The 18,064-nt window shown below is 45.3% G+C and overlaps 1 protein-coding gene and 1 long non-coding RNA gene across 3 annotated transcripts in view; one reads left to right on the top strand and one right to left on the bottom strand.

The window, feature by feature from the left end:
• Window positions 1–382: 382 nt before the first annotated feature.
• On the bottom strand, window positions 383–3,924 carry LOC124012003 (E3 ubiquitin-protein ligase RING2-A-like). Of its 2 annotated transcripts, none has more exons than XM_046325337.1 (7): window positions 3,632–3,924; window positions 2,912–3,011; window positions 2,512–2,672; window positions 2,138–2,353; window positions 1,616–1,948; window positions 1,240–1,474; window positions 383–1,019 (listed from the first exon to the last, which is right to left on the bottom strand). In XM_046325337.1, the coding sequence occupies exons 2-7, from the start codon at window positions 2,987–2,989 to the stop codon at window positions 867–869; spliced, it is 1,176 nt and encodes a 391-aa protein (XP_046181293.1). In that variant the 5' UTR covers window positions 2,990–3,011; window positions 3,632–3,924; the 3' UTR covers window positions 383–866. The 2 variants fall into 2 exon arrangements, with proteins under 2 accessions (XP_046181293.1, XP_046181295.1); XM_046325339.1 differs by having other exon boundaries at window positions 1,616–1,939.
• LOC124012015 overlaps window positions 3,380–18,064 on the top strand; it is a 29,149-nt gene continuing 14,464 nt past the window's right edge. Inside the window, exons 1-2 of the long non-coding RNA XR_006834636.1 lie at window positions 3,380–4,020; window positions 9,073–9,243. This is a non-coding gene — a long non-coding RNA (uncharacterized LOC124012015). The remainder of the gene's footprint in view (window positions 4,021–9,072; window positions 9,244–18,064) is intronic.

Here is an 18,064-nt window from a genome sequence, read left to right as displayed (position 1 = left end):
ATTTTAGAGGAGAGTCAAGGAGTCATGGAGTGCTGCATCAGATGACCTGGCCTCCACAATCACCAAACCTCAACCAAATTGAGATGGTTTGGGATGAGTCGGACCGCAGAGTGAAGGAAAAGCAGCCAACAAGTGCTCAGCATATGTAGGAACTTCAAGATTGTTTGAAAAACATTCCAGATGAAGCTGGTTGAGAGAATGCCACAAGTGCAAAGCTGTCAAGGCAATGGGTGGCTATTTGAAGAATCTCAACTATAAAATATACTGTATTTTGATTTGTTTATCACTTTTGTGGTTACTACATGATTCCACATGTCATGTAAGTCGCTCTGGATAAGAGCGTCTGCTAAATGACTTAAATGTAATGTAAATGTAAATTTCATAGTTTTGATCTCTTCACTATTATTCTACAATGTAGAAAAGAGTCAAAATAAATAAAAACCCTTGAATGAGTAGGTATTCTAAAACTTTTGACCGGTAGTGTAAAATCCTCACACTGATCTGAAATGATGTATCAACAAAATCTGGCAGTCCTGATGCAAGGTCAAGCAACACTTGGTGGTCTGAAGGAAGGCTGGACTACGTAGGTGTTGCCTGTCGGTGTGCACACCGGTCCAGACAGCATTTTAAGTCAACCATTCGAGGAAAAACTGTGTAGGTATTGCAAAAACAACTTCATACTCAGGTTTGATTAGAAGCTACGGAAGATAAAAACAGAAAAACTTCAGATTCTGAGGTCAAAGTTGAAGACCTTCAATCTATGGAATGTTCCAAATGACTACCTTAGAAGCAGCTACATGCCACACACAGAAATCTGTCAGAGACAGCATGTGATAACGGCTGAAGAGGGAGGACTCCTGTCCTCCTCACCCCTCTTTGGGCTGTGGGGACTTCTGCTGCGGTGGCTGTGATGGTTGAAGAGGTTGGTCCTTGGTGGGGGCATAGTAAAGCTCCAGAGGCTTTCTGACCTTCCAGTACTTCTCATTCACCAGCTCTAAAGTCAGGGAGCCATTCAGAGTCTGAGAAAGAGGTACAGAGAAACGTGTGGGAGAAGAACAAGTCAAAGGGAATGGTAGGAAGGTAAAAATAAAGCAATGGATGAGGATAAAAGTAGAGTTTAAAAGGAAGGCGATAGGAAAAAAATGAGACGTGTGTTAAGAGGTATGAGAACGGATAAATAGTCATTGATAATAGCTCCCACCCTGAAAAAAAAGAGAACGGATAAGCTTGTGTACTCACAGAGAACTGTCCGCCTGATGTGGTGATGTAGATGGTGTATTGCTTCTCACTGACGTTCTTCAGGCTGGCCCCTCCTGCTGATTTCTCTCCTTTAGCCCCCGCCTCCACTCCCTCTTTCCCCTTCTCCATCGCTGCATCGGATTGGCTGTCTCTTTGCCTCTCCTCCAGAGCGATACGCAGAGCCAGGTACTTAGACAGGTGGTCCACTGTGGCGTTGGCTGTGGTCTTCACATATCTGAGACAGGAATGAGGAGTGACAAAAACAAAACTATTAAAAAAGACCCTTCAGGAATACATTCAGAATTGAAATTACCATCATTTGAGAAGTCATAACAGAACACCTCACAGCTTCCCCCCCTCCACACACAGCACTCACCTGGTCTGGCTGTAGTCCTGTGTGTTGACCAGCAGGGGGTGCGGACGGAAAACCAGCTCTATCTCCGAGCCAGGGCCCTCTTTGTGGTGCCGGAGCGGGGCCGTGGGGCTGCCCCCATCCACCTCCGGGCCTGACTCATCTGACACCCTGGGCCGCTTAGGGTTCCGGCTGGGCCCAGCCTCAGAGGGTGTGTGGCTCGGGGGGAGGGGCGCGTGTGAAGGCGCAGAGTCGTGGGAGAGGTGTGACCGTGCATCCCCGTTGTCCTCGCCGCCGCTGAAGGTGGTGTTGTCGCTCTCCTGCGCCGGTTTGCGCACTCGCTGGGCTCTGGGGCGTCAAGGGTGAGCAGAGCGAGAGAGGCCATTTTAAACTTCGAATCCTCAGTAAAGTAGGAACTTTCCCTGACTTGTGTTGTTTGTTTGTCTACATACTAAGTCTGACAACTCTCTCCTAATTCCAAGAATCTTTCAACTGGGATTTCTGGGAAACCTATAAACCCAACCCCAATCCTCCCTCATCTCCTACCTGTGCAGAGCCTGCATGCGCAGCCCCTCCTCAATGCTGGAGCTGAGGGCCTGCTTGTTGTGCAGCCGGTTGAGTCTCTCCAGCACCCGGTCCTGGTGGGCCTCGTACTCGTCGCGGCTGGGGTAGATCTTGGAGATGAGGGCGTCAAAGTTGGAGTCGCGGCGGAGTGAGCGTCTCGACACAAGCTTCTTTCGGCACGTGGGGCATTCCTTGTTCCTGAGGAGGAGAGGACAGAGAGCTTTTATAAAGTATCTTCACAGAAATGGAACAATCTTTAGTATGGAGGTTCTCCTCAGATTTATACGAGGGCACAGTCCGGAGTAGCGAGAATATAGTCATCCTCAAATAGTCACACAGTTGTGTGTGTCCCTCACCCTGATCGGAGTGCAGTGACGATGCAGTCGGAGCAGAAGCGGTGCAGGCACTCCTTGGTGGTCATTGTGTTCTTCAACATGTCCAGACAGATGGGGCACATCAGCTCACTGTGGAGGCTCCGGGGGGACACCGCTATCTCTGTGCCGTCCATGATCGCCTCCTACAGGCAGGGAGGGGAATGTGTCAGACAATACAGGCACATTTAAGTCTATGATGGCCCATCCATGTTCTTCATGGGTCAGCGTTAAACTGATCGACCATGGTCACAGTTCCTTACACAGATTTTTGTTATGAGAAACTATAAAAAGCACTTCTGTTTCTGGGAATGCAATACAATTAAATCACTTTTCACCGGGATGCATTTGTAACTATTCCTATGTGGAACGTGGCTGTCATTACCTGTGGGCTCCTGTGCAGTTCATACAAGCTCAGCTCCCACGTCTTACTGGGGTTTTGGATGTTGACTGGAGTCGCCATTTTGTGTTTTATAGACCCCTCCCTATGGAAACATGTTTAAGATATATGTTACACACATTATATGTCGTTTTAGGAAATTAGGCCTACATAGTCTGATGAGAGATGAGCTGTGTAAAGGTTAGATTGCAGTTGATTGCGTTACATCACTTTGACAGTTTGTAACTGAGCAACCCAGTTTGACAGCTGTCAAAACAAGTGATGAATGAGACTTAAGTCAGATAGCCTGTGTACCCAAATAATTATGCCATAAAAAAAAATAAAAAAATGATTTTTTGTTGTTGGGAGAATTGGGTTTCGCTAGCTAACGTTTGTTGTTCTAAAAACAGTCAAATGTCTAAGGCAATGCAGTTAGCGAGCCTAACTACATCTCATTGCACCCTCCTCCTTTGACATTTCATGCACATTGAGCTAGGTTGCGTGCATTACGTCCTCCTTTGTTGTATCGTAGCTACTTTGGTTATTAACTTATCTTGTCACAATTGCATACATCGAGCAAACTATCAGACTTCGGTAGAATCGTAATGTCACACGATCATCATGCTATCTATCCATGTGTAGCTAGCTTGCTTCGGTAGAAACAAAAAAGTGACTTGCAGTCTAGCTAGTTATGGGGTCTAGCTAGCATAGCTAGTGGCTACTTACCAAGGAATTTGACGGACAGCTGCCCGGTGACGCAAGCCCACGCAGAACAACTAGCTAGCTTGCTACGAACACCGGATTGTAAACGAAACAGTTTCAAGCTCGTGCCACTATGACCACCGTGTGACGGGATTCTTTTCCATCACGATGTATGTTGGGGGAGGGGGTGATACTATCGCTATTTTTCATCCAGAATGACAATAATTATTCAAAGACGACAGGTTTGGAAACCCTCTGTGTAGCCATCGTTCTCTTTTTTTTCGCCGGATGTGTGGAAGCAACTTGATTTCCCTTGCAAAATAGCTCCGTTTGTTAGCTACCCCTGGTGGCTATTTGGGGCATTGCACGCAACAACAAAAACTTTCCTAGGGAGCCTGTTCTCTTGTATTGAGGTAAATTGCAAATACCGTATCAGCACTATATTTCTAAGAAACTTTTATACACTTTTAAAGTGTGTCTGTCCAATGCCGATCAAGTGCACTTGAACATATTGAAACCCACAACGTTTGGGGGGAGAGAGAGAGAAATCATAGGGGGGAAAGAGGAGGAGAGAAAGAAAGGGGAGATTGGAAAGCTTAAAACCCTAGGCCTATATGTATTGTCTATTTGTAGTTGAACTCTGGGTTGAATTGAAACAATAGCTGCTGATGACTTTGCAAATGCTATATAGGCCTAAATAGTATAGATGCTATATGACTTATAACGTATGGTTACATTTTAGTTGCTCTGTTAAACCTTTGTTAAACCTTTGGAATTATTTCTATAGAAACAGTGAATATATTTAGTTATTAAGAGATCTCTCAATAATCATTCTTATGATAGCACATTGTTAGTCCGGTGACAAATATACAATCTCAGCAGGACTTGGTTAAAACCCAGGATGGGAGACCAAATGAATAGCTGTAGATACTGTGTAGATCAACTCTCCAGTAAGCCTGGTCTCATAGACTAGACGTAACATAGTAAATGTATATCCGAGATGCTCAAAATAGTATGATATGTTACGTTTGGTATGGTTACATACAGTTAAAGTCAGAAGTTTACATACACCTTAGCCAAATAGATTTCAACTCAATTTCTGACATTTAATCCTAGATCACCACTTTATTTTAAGTATGTGAAAATGTAAGAATAATAGTAGAAATAATGATTTATTTCAGCTTTGATTTCTTTCATCACATTCCCAGTGGGTCAGAAGTTTACATGCACTCAATTAGTATTTGGTAGCATTGCCTTTAAATTGTTTAACTTGGGTCAATCGTTTTGGGTAGACTTCCACAAGCTTCCCACAATAAGTTGGGTGATTTTTGGGCCATTCCTCCTGACAGAGCTGGTGTACTGAGTCAGGTTTGTAGGCCTCCTTGCTCGCACACTCTTTTTCAGTTCTGTCCACAAATGTTCTATAGGATTGATGTCAGGGCTTTGTGATGGCCAATCCAATACCTTGACTTTGTTGTCTTTAAGCCATTTAGCCACAACTTTGGAAGTATGCTTGGGGTCATTGTCCATTTGGAACCAAGCTTTAACTTCCTGACTGATGTCTTGAGATGTTGCTTCAATATATCCACATAATTTTCCTCCCTCATGATGCCATCTATTTTGTGAAGTGCACCAGTTTTGTGAAGTGCACCAGTTCATCAGACCAGAGGACATTTCTCCAAAAACTACGATCTTTGTCCCCATGTGCAGTTGCAATCCGTAGTCTGACTTTTGTATGGTGGTTTTAGAGCAGTGGCTTCTTCCTTGCTGAGCGGCCTTTCAGGTTATGTCGATATAGGACTCGTTTTACTGTGGATATAGATACTTTTGTACCTGTTTCCTCCAGCATCTTCACAAGGTCCTTTGCTGTTGTTCTGGGATTGATTTGCACTTTTCGCACCAAAGTACGTTCATCTCTAGGAGACAGACGCCTCTCCTTCCTGACCGGTATGATGGCTGAGTCGTCCCATGGTGTTTATACTTGCGTACTATTGTTTGTACAGATGAACGTGGTACCTTCAGGCATTTGGAAATTGCTTGCAAGGATGAACCAGAATTGTGGAGGTCTACAATTTTTTTTCTGAGGACTTGGCTGATTTCTTTTTATTTTCCCATGATGTAAAGCAAAGAGGCACTGAGTTTGAAGGTAGGCCTTGAAATACATCCACAGGTACACCTCCAATTGAATCAAATTATGTCAATTAGTCTATTCTGGAATTTCCTAAGCTGATTATAGGCACAGTCAACTTACTGTATGTAAACTTCTGACCCACTGGAATTGTGAAGTGAAATCAATTATAAGTGAAATAATCTGTCTGTAAACAATTGTTGTAAAAATTACTTGTGTCATGCACAAAGTAGATGTCCTAACTACTTGCCAAAACTATAGTTTGTTATCAAGAAATTTGTGGAGTGGTTGAAAAACACGTTTTAATGACTCCAGCCTAAGTTTATGTAAACGTCCGACTTCAACTGTAAGACAGATGGTTAATTAAGGCAAAAACCAAAGTAAGGTGGTTGGTCAGGGTGGATGGGTGGACATATAATGCGAACGAATAACAACCTAAAGGTTGCTAGTTCAATTTCCGTCATGGACAATTTAAGCATTTTAGCTAATTATGAACTTTTTAACTACTTACTTCTTTTTCGATACTTTGCAACTATTCAGCATGTTGCTAACCCTAACCTTAACCCTTTACCTAACTCTTAAACGTAACAACCTTAACCCTTTACCTAACTCCTAAACGTGACAACCTTAACCCTAACCCTAACCTTAACCCTAACTTTAACCCTTATACCTAACTCCTAAACGTAACAACCTTAACCCTAACCTTAACCCTAACCTTAACCCTTATACCTAACTCCTAAACGTAACAACCTTAACCCTAACCCTAACCTTAACCCTAACCTTAACCCTAACCCAAGTGTGAAAGTAAGGCGGTACGGTCTGGTACAGCGTCCTGGCAAAATAAATAGTGTACCTATAAAACGTGAGCCTATCGCAATTAATACAACATGCCCAAAAAACTATAGGCTACTACACAGTTATTTAACATTACTGCATGTCTGCCACATGAAACATCTTTAAATGAACAACTATGCTCCATATTGCATTGTGGTTGGAGGAGGACACTTACATTTTGTAAAGGCGGAGATGAGAGGCCGAGACGCTGGAGGTCAATTCGGAGTCTGAGGCCTGCGTGGACAACAGTGGATGCATCAATTCAGGCTACAAGTGTAGGCCTAATGACAATTGCAGAATGTCATTACAATACATGTTGGTGTTTGTAACCGGTGTCTCTTTCCATTCATCAAATTGCAGCTGCACAGTGCACTGTTGGGGTTTGGTTGCTGAAATGATTTAGTGAGTGGACGAATGTGCACGGATAGCCTACATGAGAGCCTTTGTTAAGCGATTGTTTGGCAATCAGGTGAAAATATCATGACTTGTTTAGTTCATGCCACATTAAAAGGCATAAGCAGCGTGTCCATAAATCCCTAAAGTGAATTGAATTAAATTGCTAAAATTCTTTAGCTTAATAAGCTTACTCCTGTCTATACAGAAAGAAAAAAAAATCACTCAAAATAGGCTACTACGCCAGAATGTATGATTTGTCCATAGAGGATCATTAGCTTCTTTAAAAAAAAAGCTGTGGAATGTTTTAATTCACATAGCCTACAGTTGGAAGGGACCACAATTTGGGCAGCGTGCGCTGCAAATATCAAATAGATGATTGTTGAGTTGCGAATGTCAGTGAAAAGCAGAAAGACCCAGAAAGGCATATCGCAATATTTAAATATACAATCGCGGAAAAACAGCAAATGGCTGTTTCTGTAAAGAGATGACAATGAAACGACTCCATTCTGTCTTTTAGTCAGGCTATCAATATTTTCTACTTAAATGAGCAAACAGTAGACCGCCATATTGGCACTAGCAGAGAAACTCGGCCATATCCCCGGTGAGTGTGCACATTCACTATCTTTGTCATTGGGTCAGTGCCACTTTGGTTTGTTTTTGAACATTAATTTCTTCCTCCAGGTTAGTTAGATGTCATATTGTATTTGTGTCTCCCCTTTTTGTAGGCCAATTAAAAGAATCCGCCAACATTGTTTTTATTGACCTGTTTGCCAGTGTCAGCAGAGTAGGCTACCATGTCATTTTTGTAGTATAAAAAAAACGTGTGTGCGCACTTGGGTGTCCTGTGCCGGTAAGAAATGTAATCTACTTTCACCCCTAACCCCTAGCCTAGCTAATGTTATCCATATCATCCCTTTTGCAAATTCGAAACATATAATACAAATTGTAATTCCTAACATATCATATGAAACGGGTGATGGACTTCCACAAATTAGTACATACCATAGGAAACGTAACATATCAAACTAAATGGAGTGTCATTTACAGTACATACAGAATTATACAAAATGCTCTGAGACCAGGTTGCAGGAGATGCAGCCCAGCCTATAGTTTTCTGATAGTGGATATAATTTTGTTTCAAAGGTAAAAATTCAACACATTTTATACAAGGTTTGTCTATGTTGAAAATTCATACAATGATGACATAATCCTGTGGTAGAATTTCCACAAGAATGTCACATAGACCCTCTGTGGAAAGGGTTCTACATGGAACCCAAAAGGGTTCTACCTGGAAGCAAAAGGGTTCTACCTGGGAACTAACTAACTAAAAGGGTTATTCAAAGGGTTATCCTACGGGGACAGCAGAAGGACACTTTTAGGTTATAGGTAGCACCTTTCTTTCTAAGTGTGTACTGCTGATAAAATAACTCTGGCTCAAAATGTGTCCTCACCAAACATTGTATTTCCCTCCCTGGTGTTTACAGTTGAAGGTCAATTCAGAGTGGTGAATGGGGCCAGCTCCTGTGCTGGAGGAGCAGAGTTTTTTTTATTTGGACACTGGAGGTCTGTATGTGGCAGTTATTGGGCCATGTAAGATGCTAACATTGTGTGTAGAAAGATGGGCTGTGGGAATGTTGTAGCTGCACTTGGCATACCTCATTTTGGAGCGGGAATGGAAGGATACCAAATAGGATGTATTGCTTTCTCACCACTGGATTCTACTCTTGAGAAGTGTGACTTCGCCTTTACTGCAGGCGATGGTTGTCGAAAATTATGCTAATGTATGATAGGGATTGTGTCGAACCTTATTACAATCTTTTATCCAATACATAGCTGGTAGCATCAACAAAACTGATTGGATATTGAACCATATTTTGTTCAGAGTCTGTGAGGTTTGTGGATGGAGCTGGTTTGTGCTCTGGGAGAGTGGAGGTGAAGTCCAATCAGTCCTGGGTCTCAGTGTGTGAAGCTGACTTTGACTGGCATAATGCAGAGGCAGTCTGTCGGGAGCTTGGCTGTGGGGCTCCTTCAATTCTGCAGGGGGGGCTCTATAGAGTTTACAATTGACTCATTCATCCCCTTCCTCTCCCCTGTAACTATTCCCCAGGTCGTTGCTGCAAACGAGAACGTGTTCTCAGTCAACTTACCTGGTAAAATAATGTATAAATAGAGAAGCTAAGGGTAAAAGCAATCAGTCTCTTCCTCTGGACTGTGACACCTCAGTGAGAAAAAGTCAAACCTGCTTCCCTGGTAAATGCTGTTGGACTCACCTGCTCAGGTAAGAATTTGTTTATCAGTCAGTCAGTCAATCACTCACTCACTTTTTTTCTCTCACCTGGAGTGAATATGAGAAGTATTTAAAGGGTCCAAAAGTATTTGAAGAGTTTATTTCTAAAGTGCTATATCCACAACAACAACAACATATATTAATATATTTTAGGTCTGTATTAAAATTTTTTTTTTTTTTGCAAAATGCTTTATATCCATTTTTTGGCTGGAATTTAATGTTTGTATACTGTATATTTGACTGTGATATGTGGTTGTTTCACCTAGCAATCTTAAGATAACTGTAAGTCGCTCTGGATAAGAGCGTCTGCTAAATGACTTAAATGTAATGTAAATGTAAATGACTAAACTGTTAAATTTAAATGTCTTACAAACAGATCTCATATTACTGAATTTCATAATTTTTTAAGCCTAGCAGTACAATCTATTTCTCTGGGAGTGAGGTGGATATACTGTATAGCGTTTTACAAAAAAAACAGGATTATTTGTCTCTCTGAAATGAAATCATTAAGTGATATATATAAAACAAATACATCTCAATTAGCAGATTTGGTTCCTTTGAAGTTGTGGGAACGTACAGTTTTGGTTTCCCAACGAAACCATACGTTTCCTGACTGGTAAAACTGAACGTTTTTTAAAACGTTCTGACCACAGAAGTAAAGACAATTGCCTGTCATGGGAAAATAAAGTACCAGCCAAAAGGTTGGACACACCTACTTATTCAAGTGTTTAAAAAAAAGTTTTTTAAAATTATTTTTTTAAACAATTTTCTACATTGTAGAACGACTATTCCCAAACTTGGGTATGCGCAATGCCGTTGGGGGTACGCCAAATAAAATTGTGATTCACATTTTCAAACAGTCCATTTAGATTTTCCAACGGGGCTATACATTTGGGTGATGTTTTTTTCTCGCCTGAGTAACCTCGTTTCACTGCCAAAAATACAATTAAACCATCTAGTGTTCAGCGAAATTAAATGTAATGGGGAAATGATGTAAATATATCACTAGCCACTTTACATTTACATTTACATTTAAGTCATTTAGCAGACGCTCTTATCCAGAGCGACTTACAAATTGGTGCATTCACCTTATGACATCCAGTGGAACAACCACTTTACAATAGTGCATCTAAATATTTTAAGGGGGGGGGAGGGGGGGGGTGAGAAGGATTACTTTATCCTATCCTAGGTATTCCTGTCATGTTTTGTCATTTATTATCTTGTCTTGTCCCTGTGCTTCCCATTCTATTCGTTTCCCTCTGCTGGTCTTATTAGGTTCTTTCCCTCTTTCTAGCCCTCTCTCTCCCCCTCCCTCTCTCACTCTCTCGCTCTCTCTTCTCTCTATCGTTCCGTTCCTGCTCCCAGCTGTTCCTATTCCCCTAATCATCATTTAGTCTTCCCACACCTGTTCCCGTTCCTTTTCCCTGATTAGAGTCCCTATTTCTCTCCTTGTTATTCGTTTCTGCCCTGTCGGTTCCTTGTCTAGAATTCACCATGCTGTGTTTGTGTATCGCCCTGTCGTGTCGTGTTTCCCTCAGATGCTGCGTGGTGAGCAGGTGTCTGAGTCTGTTTGGTTCAAGTGCCTTCCCGAGGCAACCTGCTGTTCACCTGCTGTTCAAGATCGAGTCTCCAGTTTGTCCTCGTCATTTCGAGTGAAAGTTGTGTTTTTTTGATTGTATTTACTTTACTGGATTAAAGACTCTGTTTTCGCCAAGTCGCTTTTGGGTCCTCTTTCACCTGCATGACAGAAGGAACCGACCAAGGAATGGACCCAGCGACTTCAGACGCTCGTAACACTGCCGTCGAGATCCAAGGAGCCATGCTCGGCAGACACGAGCAGGAATTGTCTGCTGCTCGCCATGCCGTGGAGAACCTGGCCGCTCAGGTTTCCGACCTCTCTGGACAGTTCCAGAGTCTTCGTCTCGTGCCACCTGTTACTTCCTGGCCTGCCGAGCCTCCAGAACCTAGGGTTAATAACCCACCTTGCTACTCCGGGCAGCCCACTGAGTGCCGCTCCTTTCTCACGCAGTGTGAGATTGTGTTCTCTCTCCAACCCAACACATACTCTAGAGAGAGAGCTCGGGTTGCTTACGTCATTTCACTCCTTACTGGCCGGGCTCGAGAATGGGGCACAGCTATCTGGGAGGCAAGGGCTGATTGCTCTAACAAGTACCAGAACTTTAAAGAGGAGATGATTCGGGTTTTTGACCGTTCAGTTTTTGGTAGGGAGGCTTCTAGGGCCCTGGCTTCCCTATGCCAAGGTGAACGGTCCATAACGGATTATTCTATTGAGTTTCGCACTCTTGCTGCCTCTAGTGAGTGGAACGAGCCGGCGCTGCTCGCTCGTTTTCTGGAGGGACTCCACGCAGTGGTTAAGGATGAGATTCTCTCCCGGGAGGTTCCTTCAGATGTGGACTCTTTGATTGCTCTCGCCATCCGCATAGAACGACGGGTAGATCTTCGTCACCGGGCTCGTGGAAGAGAGCTCGCATCAACGGTGTTTCCCTGCTCCGCATCGCAACCATCTCCCTCCTCTGGCTCTGAGACTGAGCCCATGCAGCTGGGAGGGATTCGCATCTCGACTAAGGAGAGGGAACGGAGGATCACCAACCGCCTGTGCCTCTATTGCGGATTTGATGGACATTTTGTTAATTCATGTCCAGTAAGAGGCCAGAGCCCATCAGTAAGCGGAGGGCTACTGGTGAGCGCTACTACTCAGGTCTCTTCATCTAGATCTTGTACTACTATGTCGGTCCATCTACGCTGGACCGGTTCGGGTGCTACATGCAGTGCCTTGATTGACTCTGGGGCTGAGGGTTGTTTCATGGACGAAGCATGGGTTCGGAAACATAACATTCCTTTCAGACAGTTAGACAAGCCTACGCCCATGTTTGCCTTAGATGGTAGTCATCTTCCCAGTATCAGATTTGAGACACTACCTTTAACTCTCACAGTATCTGGTAACCACAGTGAGACTATTTCTTTTTGATTTTTCGTTCACCTTTCACACCTGTTGTTTTGGGTCATCCCTGGCTAGTATGTCATAATCCTTCTATTAATTGGTCTTGTAATTCTATCCTATCCTGGAACGTATCTTGTCATGTGAAGTGCTTAATGTCTGCCATCCCTCCCATTTCTTCTGTCCCCACTTCTCAGGAGGAACCTGGCGATTTGACAGGAGTGCCGGAGGAATATCATGATCTGCGCACGGTCTTCAGTCGGTCCCGAGCCAACTCCCTTCCTCCTCACCGGTCGTATGATTGTAGTATTGATCTCCTTCCGGGGACCACTCCTCCTCGGGGTAGACTATACTCTCTGTCGGCTCCCGAACGTAAGGCTCTCGAGGATTATTTATCTGTGTCTCTTGACGCCGGTACCATAGTGCCTTCTTCCTCTCCGGCCGGGGCGGGGTTCTTTTTGTTAAGAAGAAGGACGGTACTCTGCGCCCCTGCGTGGATTATCGAGGGCTGAATGACATAACGGTTAAGAATCGTTATCCGCTTCCCCTTATGTCATCAGCCTTCGAGATTCTGCAGGGAGCCAGGTGCTTTACTAAGTTGGACCTTCGTAACGCTTACCATCTCGTGCGCATCAGAGAGGGGGACGAGTGGAAAACGGCGTTTAACACTCCGTTAGGGCATTTTGAGTACCGGGTTCTGCCGTTTGGTCTCGCCAATGCGCCAGCTGTTTTTCAGGCATTAGTTAATGATGTTCTGAGAGACATGCTGAACATCTTTGTTTTTGTCTATCTTGACGATATCCTGATTTTTTCACCGTCACTCGAGATTCATGTTCAGCACGTTCGACGTGTTCTACAGCGCCTTTTAGAGAATTGTCTCTACGTAAAGGCTGAGAAGTGCTCTTTTCATGTCTCCTCCGTTACTTTTCTCGGTTCCGTTATTTCCGCTGAAGGCATTCAGATGGATTCCGCTAAGGTCCAAGCTGTCAGTGATTGGCCCGTTCCAAGGTCACGTGTCGAGTTGCAGCGCTTTTAGGTTTCGCTAATTTCTATCGGCGTTTCATTCGTAATTTCGGTCAAGTTGCTGCCCCTCTCACAGCTCTTACTTCTGTCAAGACGTGTTTTAAGTGGTCCGGTTCCGCCCAGGGAGCTTTTGATCTTCTAAAAGAACGTTTTACGTCCGCTCCTATCCTCGTTACTCCTGACGTCACTAGACAATTCATTGTCGAGGTTGACGCTTCAGAGGTAGGCGTGGGAGCCATTCTATCCCAGCGCTTCCAGTCTGACGATAAGGTTCATCCTTGCGCTTATTTTTCTCATCGCCTGTCGCCATCTGAGCGCAACTATGATGTGGGTAACCGTGAACTGCTCGCCATCCGCTTAGCCCTAGGCGAATGGCGACAGTGGTTGGAGGGGGCGACCGTTCCTTTTGTCGTTTGGACAGACCATAAGAACCTTGAGTACATCCGTTCTGCCAAACGACTTAATGCCCGTCAAGCTCGTTGGGCGTTGTTTTTCGCTCGTTTCGAGTTTGTGATTTCTTACCGTCCGGGTAGCAAGAACACCAAGCCTGATGCCTTATCCCGTCTGTTTAGTTCTTCTGTGGCTTCTACTGATCCCGAGGGATTCTTCCTTATGGGCGTGTTGTCGGGTTAACAGTCTGGGAATTGAAAGACAGGTTAAGCAAGCACTCACGCACACTGCGTCGCCGCGCGCTTGTCCTAGTAACCTCCTTTTCGTTCCTGTTTCCACTCGTCTGGCTGTTCTTCAGTGGGCTCACTCTGCCAAGTTAGCTGGTCATCCCGGTGTTCGAGGCACTCTTGCGTCTATTCGCCAGCGCTTTTGGTGGCCGACTCAGGAGCGTGACACGCGCCGTTTCGTGGCTGCTTGTTCGGACTGCGCGCAGACTAAGTCGGGTAACTCTCCTCCTGCCGGTCGTCTCAGACCGCTCCCCATTCCTTCTCGACCATGGTCTCACATCGCCCTAGACTTCATTACCGGTCTGCCTTTGTCTGCGGGGAAGACTGTGATTCTTACGGTTGTCGATAGGTTCTCTAAGGCGGCACATTTCATTCCCCTCGCTAAACTTCCTTCCGCTAAGGAGACGGCACAAATCATTATCGAGAATGTGTTCAGAATTCATGGCCTCCCGTTAGACGCCGTTTCAGACAGAGGCCCGCAATTCACGTCACAGTTTTGGAGGGAGTTCTGTCGTTTGATTGGTGCGTCCGTCAGTCTCTCTTCCGGGTTTCATCCCCAGTCTAACGGTCAAGCAGAGAGGGCCAATCAGACGATTGGTCGCATACTACGCAGCCTTTCTTTCAGAAACCCTGCGTCTTGGGCAGAACAGCTCCCCTGGGCAGAATACGCTCACAATTCGCTTCCTTCGTCTGCTACCGGGTTATCTCCGTTTCAGAGTAGTCTGGGTTACCAGCCTCCTCTGTTCTCATCCCAGCTTGCCGAGTCCAGCGTTCCCTCCGCTCAAGCGTTTGTCCAACGTTGTGAGCGCACCTGGAGGAGGGTGAGGTCTGCACTTTGCCGTTACAGGGCACAGACTGTGAGAGCCGCCAATAAACGCAGGATTAAGAGTCCAAGGTATTGTTGCGGCCAGAGAGTGTGGCTTTCCACTCGCAACCTTCCTCTTACGACAGCTTCTCGTAAGTTGACTCCGCGGTTCATTGGTCCGTTCCGTGTCTCCCAGGTCGTCAATCCTGTCGCTGTGCGACTGCTTCTTCCGCGACATCTTCGTCGCGTCCATCCTGTCTTCCATGTCTCCTGTGTCAAGCCCTTTCTTCGCACCCCGTTCGTCTTCCCTCCCCCCTCCCGTCCTTGTCGAGCGCACCTATTTACAAGGTACATAAGATCATGGACATGCGTTCTCGGGGACGGGGTCACCAATACTTAGTGGATTGGGAGGGTTACGGTCCTGAGGAGAGGAGTTGGGTTCCGTCTCGGGACGTTCTGGACCGTTCGCTTATTGATGATTTCCTCCGTTGCCGCCAGGGTTCCTCCTCAAGTGCGCCAGGAGGCGCTCGGTGAGTGGGGGGGTACTGTCATGTTTTGTCATTTATTATCTTGTCTTGTCCCTGTGCTTCCCATTCTATTCGTTTCCCTCTGCTGGTCTTATTAGGTTCTTTCCCTCTTTCTAGCCCTCTCTCTCCCCCTCCCTCTCTCACTCTCTCGCTCTCTCTTCTCTCTATCGTTCCGTTCCTGCTCCCAGCTGTTCCTATTCCCCTAATCATCATTTAGTCTTCCCACACCTGTTCCCGTTCCTTTTCCCTGATTAGAGTCCCTATTTCTCTCCTTGTTATTCGTTTCTGCCCTGTCGGTTCCTTGTCTAGAATTCACCATGCTGTGTTTGTGTATCGCCCTGTCGTGTCGTGTTTCCCTCAGATGCTGCGTGGTGAGCAGGTGTCTGAGTCTGTTTGGTTCAAGTGCCTTCCCGAGGCAACCTGCTGTTCACCTGCTGTTCAAGATCGAGTCTCCAGTTTGTCCTCGTCATTTCGAGTGAAAGTTGTGTTTTTTTGATTGTATTTACTTTACTGGATTAAAGACTCTGTTTTCGCCAAGTCGCTTTTGGGTCCTCTTTCACCTGCATGACAATTCCTTAAAGAGGTGGGGTTTCAGGTGTCTCCGGAAGGTGGTGATTGACTCCGCTGTCCTGGCGTCGTGAGGGAGTTTGTTCCACCATTGGGGAGCCAGAGCAGCGAACAGTTTTGACTGAGCTGAGCGGGAACTGTACTTCCTCAGTGGTAGGGAGGCGAGCAGGCCAGAGGTGGATGAACGCAGTGCCCTTATTTGGGTGTAGGGCCTGATCAGAGCATGGAGGTACTGAGGTGCCGTTACCCTCACAGCTCCGTAGGCAAGCACCATGGTCTTGTAGCGGATGCGAGCTTCAACTGGAAGCCAGTGGAGAGAGCGGAGGAGCGGGGTGACGTGAGAGAACTTGGGAAGGTTGAACACTAGACGGGCTGCGGCGTTCTGGATGAGTTGTAGGGGTTTAATGGCACAGGCAGGGAGCCCAGCCAACAGCGAGTTGCAGTAATCCAGACGGGAGATGACAAGTGCCTGGATTAGGACCTGCGCCGCTTCCTGTGTGAGGCAGGGTCGTACTCTGCGGATGTTGTAGAGCATGAACCTACAGGAACGGGCCACCGCCTTGATGTTAGTTGAGAACGACAGTTTATTGTCCAGGATCACGCCAAGGTTCTTAGCGCTCTGGGAGGAGGACACAATGGAGTTGTCAACCGTGATGGCGAGATCATGGAACGGGCAGTCCTTCCCCGGGAGGAAGAGCAGCTCCGTCTTGCCGAAGTTCAGCTTGAGGTGGTGATCCGTCATCCACACTGATATGTCTGCCAGACATGCAGAGATGCGATTCGCCACCTGGTCATCAGAAGGGGGAAAGGAGAAGATTAATTGTGTGTCGTCTGCATAGCAATGATAGGAGAGACCATGTGAGGTTATGACAGAGCCAAGTGACTTGGTGTATAGCGAGAATAGGAGAGGGCCTAGAACAGAGCCCTGGGGGACACCAGTGGTGAGAGCGCGTGGTGAGGAGACAGATTCTCGCCACGCCACCTGGTAGGAGCGACCTGTCAGGTAGGACGCAATCCAAGCGTGGGCCGCGCCGGAGATGCCCAACTCGGAGAGGGTGGAGAGGAGGATCTGATGGTTCACAGTATCGAAGGCAGCCGATAGGTCTAGAAGGATGAGAGCACTTTAAACAATGCAACCTTATATAATGTTACTTACCCTACATGATTAATCTCATATGCATACGTATATACTGTACTCTATATAATCGACTGCATCCTTATGTAATACATGTATCACTAGCCACATTAACTATGCCACTTTGTTTACATACTCATCTCATATGTATATACTGTACTCGATACCATCTACTGTATCTTGACTATGCTGCTCTGTTCCATCACTCATTCATATATCCTTATGTACATATTCTTTATCCCCTTACACTGTGTATAAGACAGTAGTTTGGAATTGTTAGTTAGATTACTTGTTGGTTATTACTGCATTGTCGGAACTGGAAGCACAAGCATTTCGCTACACTCGCATTAACATCTGCTAACCATGTGTATGTGACACATAAAATTTGATTTGATTTGACCTAACAATGATAAAGAGTGAATATGCGCACTCGCCTAGAATATGGCTGATGCTGGTGCCAAAAAGGCTGTACTGTTCAATCAATTAAGTTGAGAATTTTGAAAACTATAGAAGACTGATTAGTCTTTTCATTGTCTTCACTTTATAGCAATAGCCCTTTGCTTTCCAAATTATGAATTGTCAACAATCATCAATGTGGCAATTTGTGCTGGCGCCGGCTGATGTTTTACGGGCTCCTAACCAATTGTGTTATTGTGTGTGTTTTTTATTTGTAACTTATTTTGTACATAATGTTTCTGCCACCGAAGCTTACGGACAATGTCAAATGTGATTATAGCGAAGCACCTGAGTGAACTGAGTGCGCAATTGCGCAGGTAATTTAACGAAACGGACGACACAAACAACTGGATTCGTTATCTCTTTCATGCCCTGCCTCCATTCCACTTACCAATATCTGAACAAGAGAGCCTCATCGAAATTGCAACAAGCGGTTCTGTGAAAATTGATTTAATCAGAAGCCACTGCCAGATTTCTGGATAGGGCTGCGCTCAGAATATCCTTCCTTTGCAAATTGCGCTGTTAAGACACTGATGCTCTTTGCATCCACGTACCTATGTGAGAGTGGATTCTCGGCCCTCACTAGCATGGCAACTAAATACAGACAGAGAATGTGGGTGGAAAATGTATTTCAATGACTGAGACTCTCTCCAATACAACCCA

This window comes from Oncorhynchus gorbuscha, linkage group LG24 (assembly GCF_021184085.1).
Source record: "Oncorhynchus gorbuscha isolate QuinsamMale2020 ecotype Even-year linkage group LG24, OgorEven_v1.0, whole genome shotgun sequence".
In the NCBI taxonomy this organism is placed as follows: Eukaryota; Metazoa; Chordata; class Actinopteri; order Salmoniformes; family Salmonidae; genus Oncorhynchus; species Oncorhynchus gorbuscha.
This window is presented reverse-complemented; position numbering and strand designations above follow the sequence as displayed.

Coding starts and splice junctions, on each gene's coding strand:
- LOC124012003 (XM_046325337.1), bottom strand. CDS start 2,989: ATGGCGACTCCAGTCAACATCCAAAACCCCAGTAAGACGTGGGAGCTG. Junction 2,354..2,511: donor GTCACTGCACTCCGATCAGG/GTGAGGGACACA, acceptor TCTCCTCCTCAG/GAACAAGGAATGCCCCACGT. Junction 1,949..2,137: donor CGCATGCAGGCTCTGCACAG/GTAGGAGATGAG, acceptor TGCTCACCCTTG/ACGCCCCAGAGCCCAGCGAG.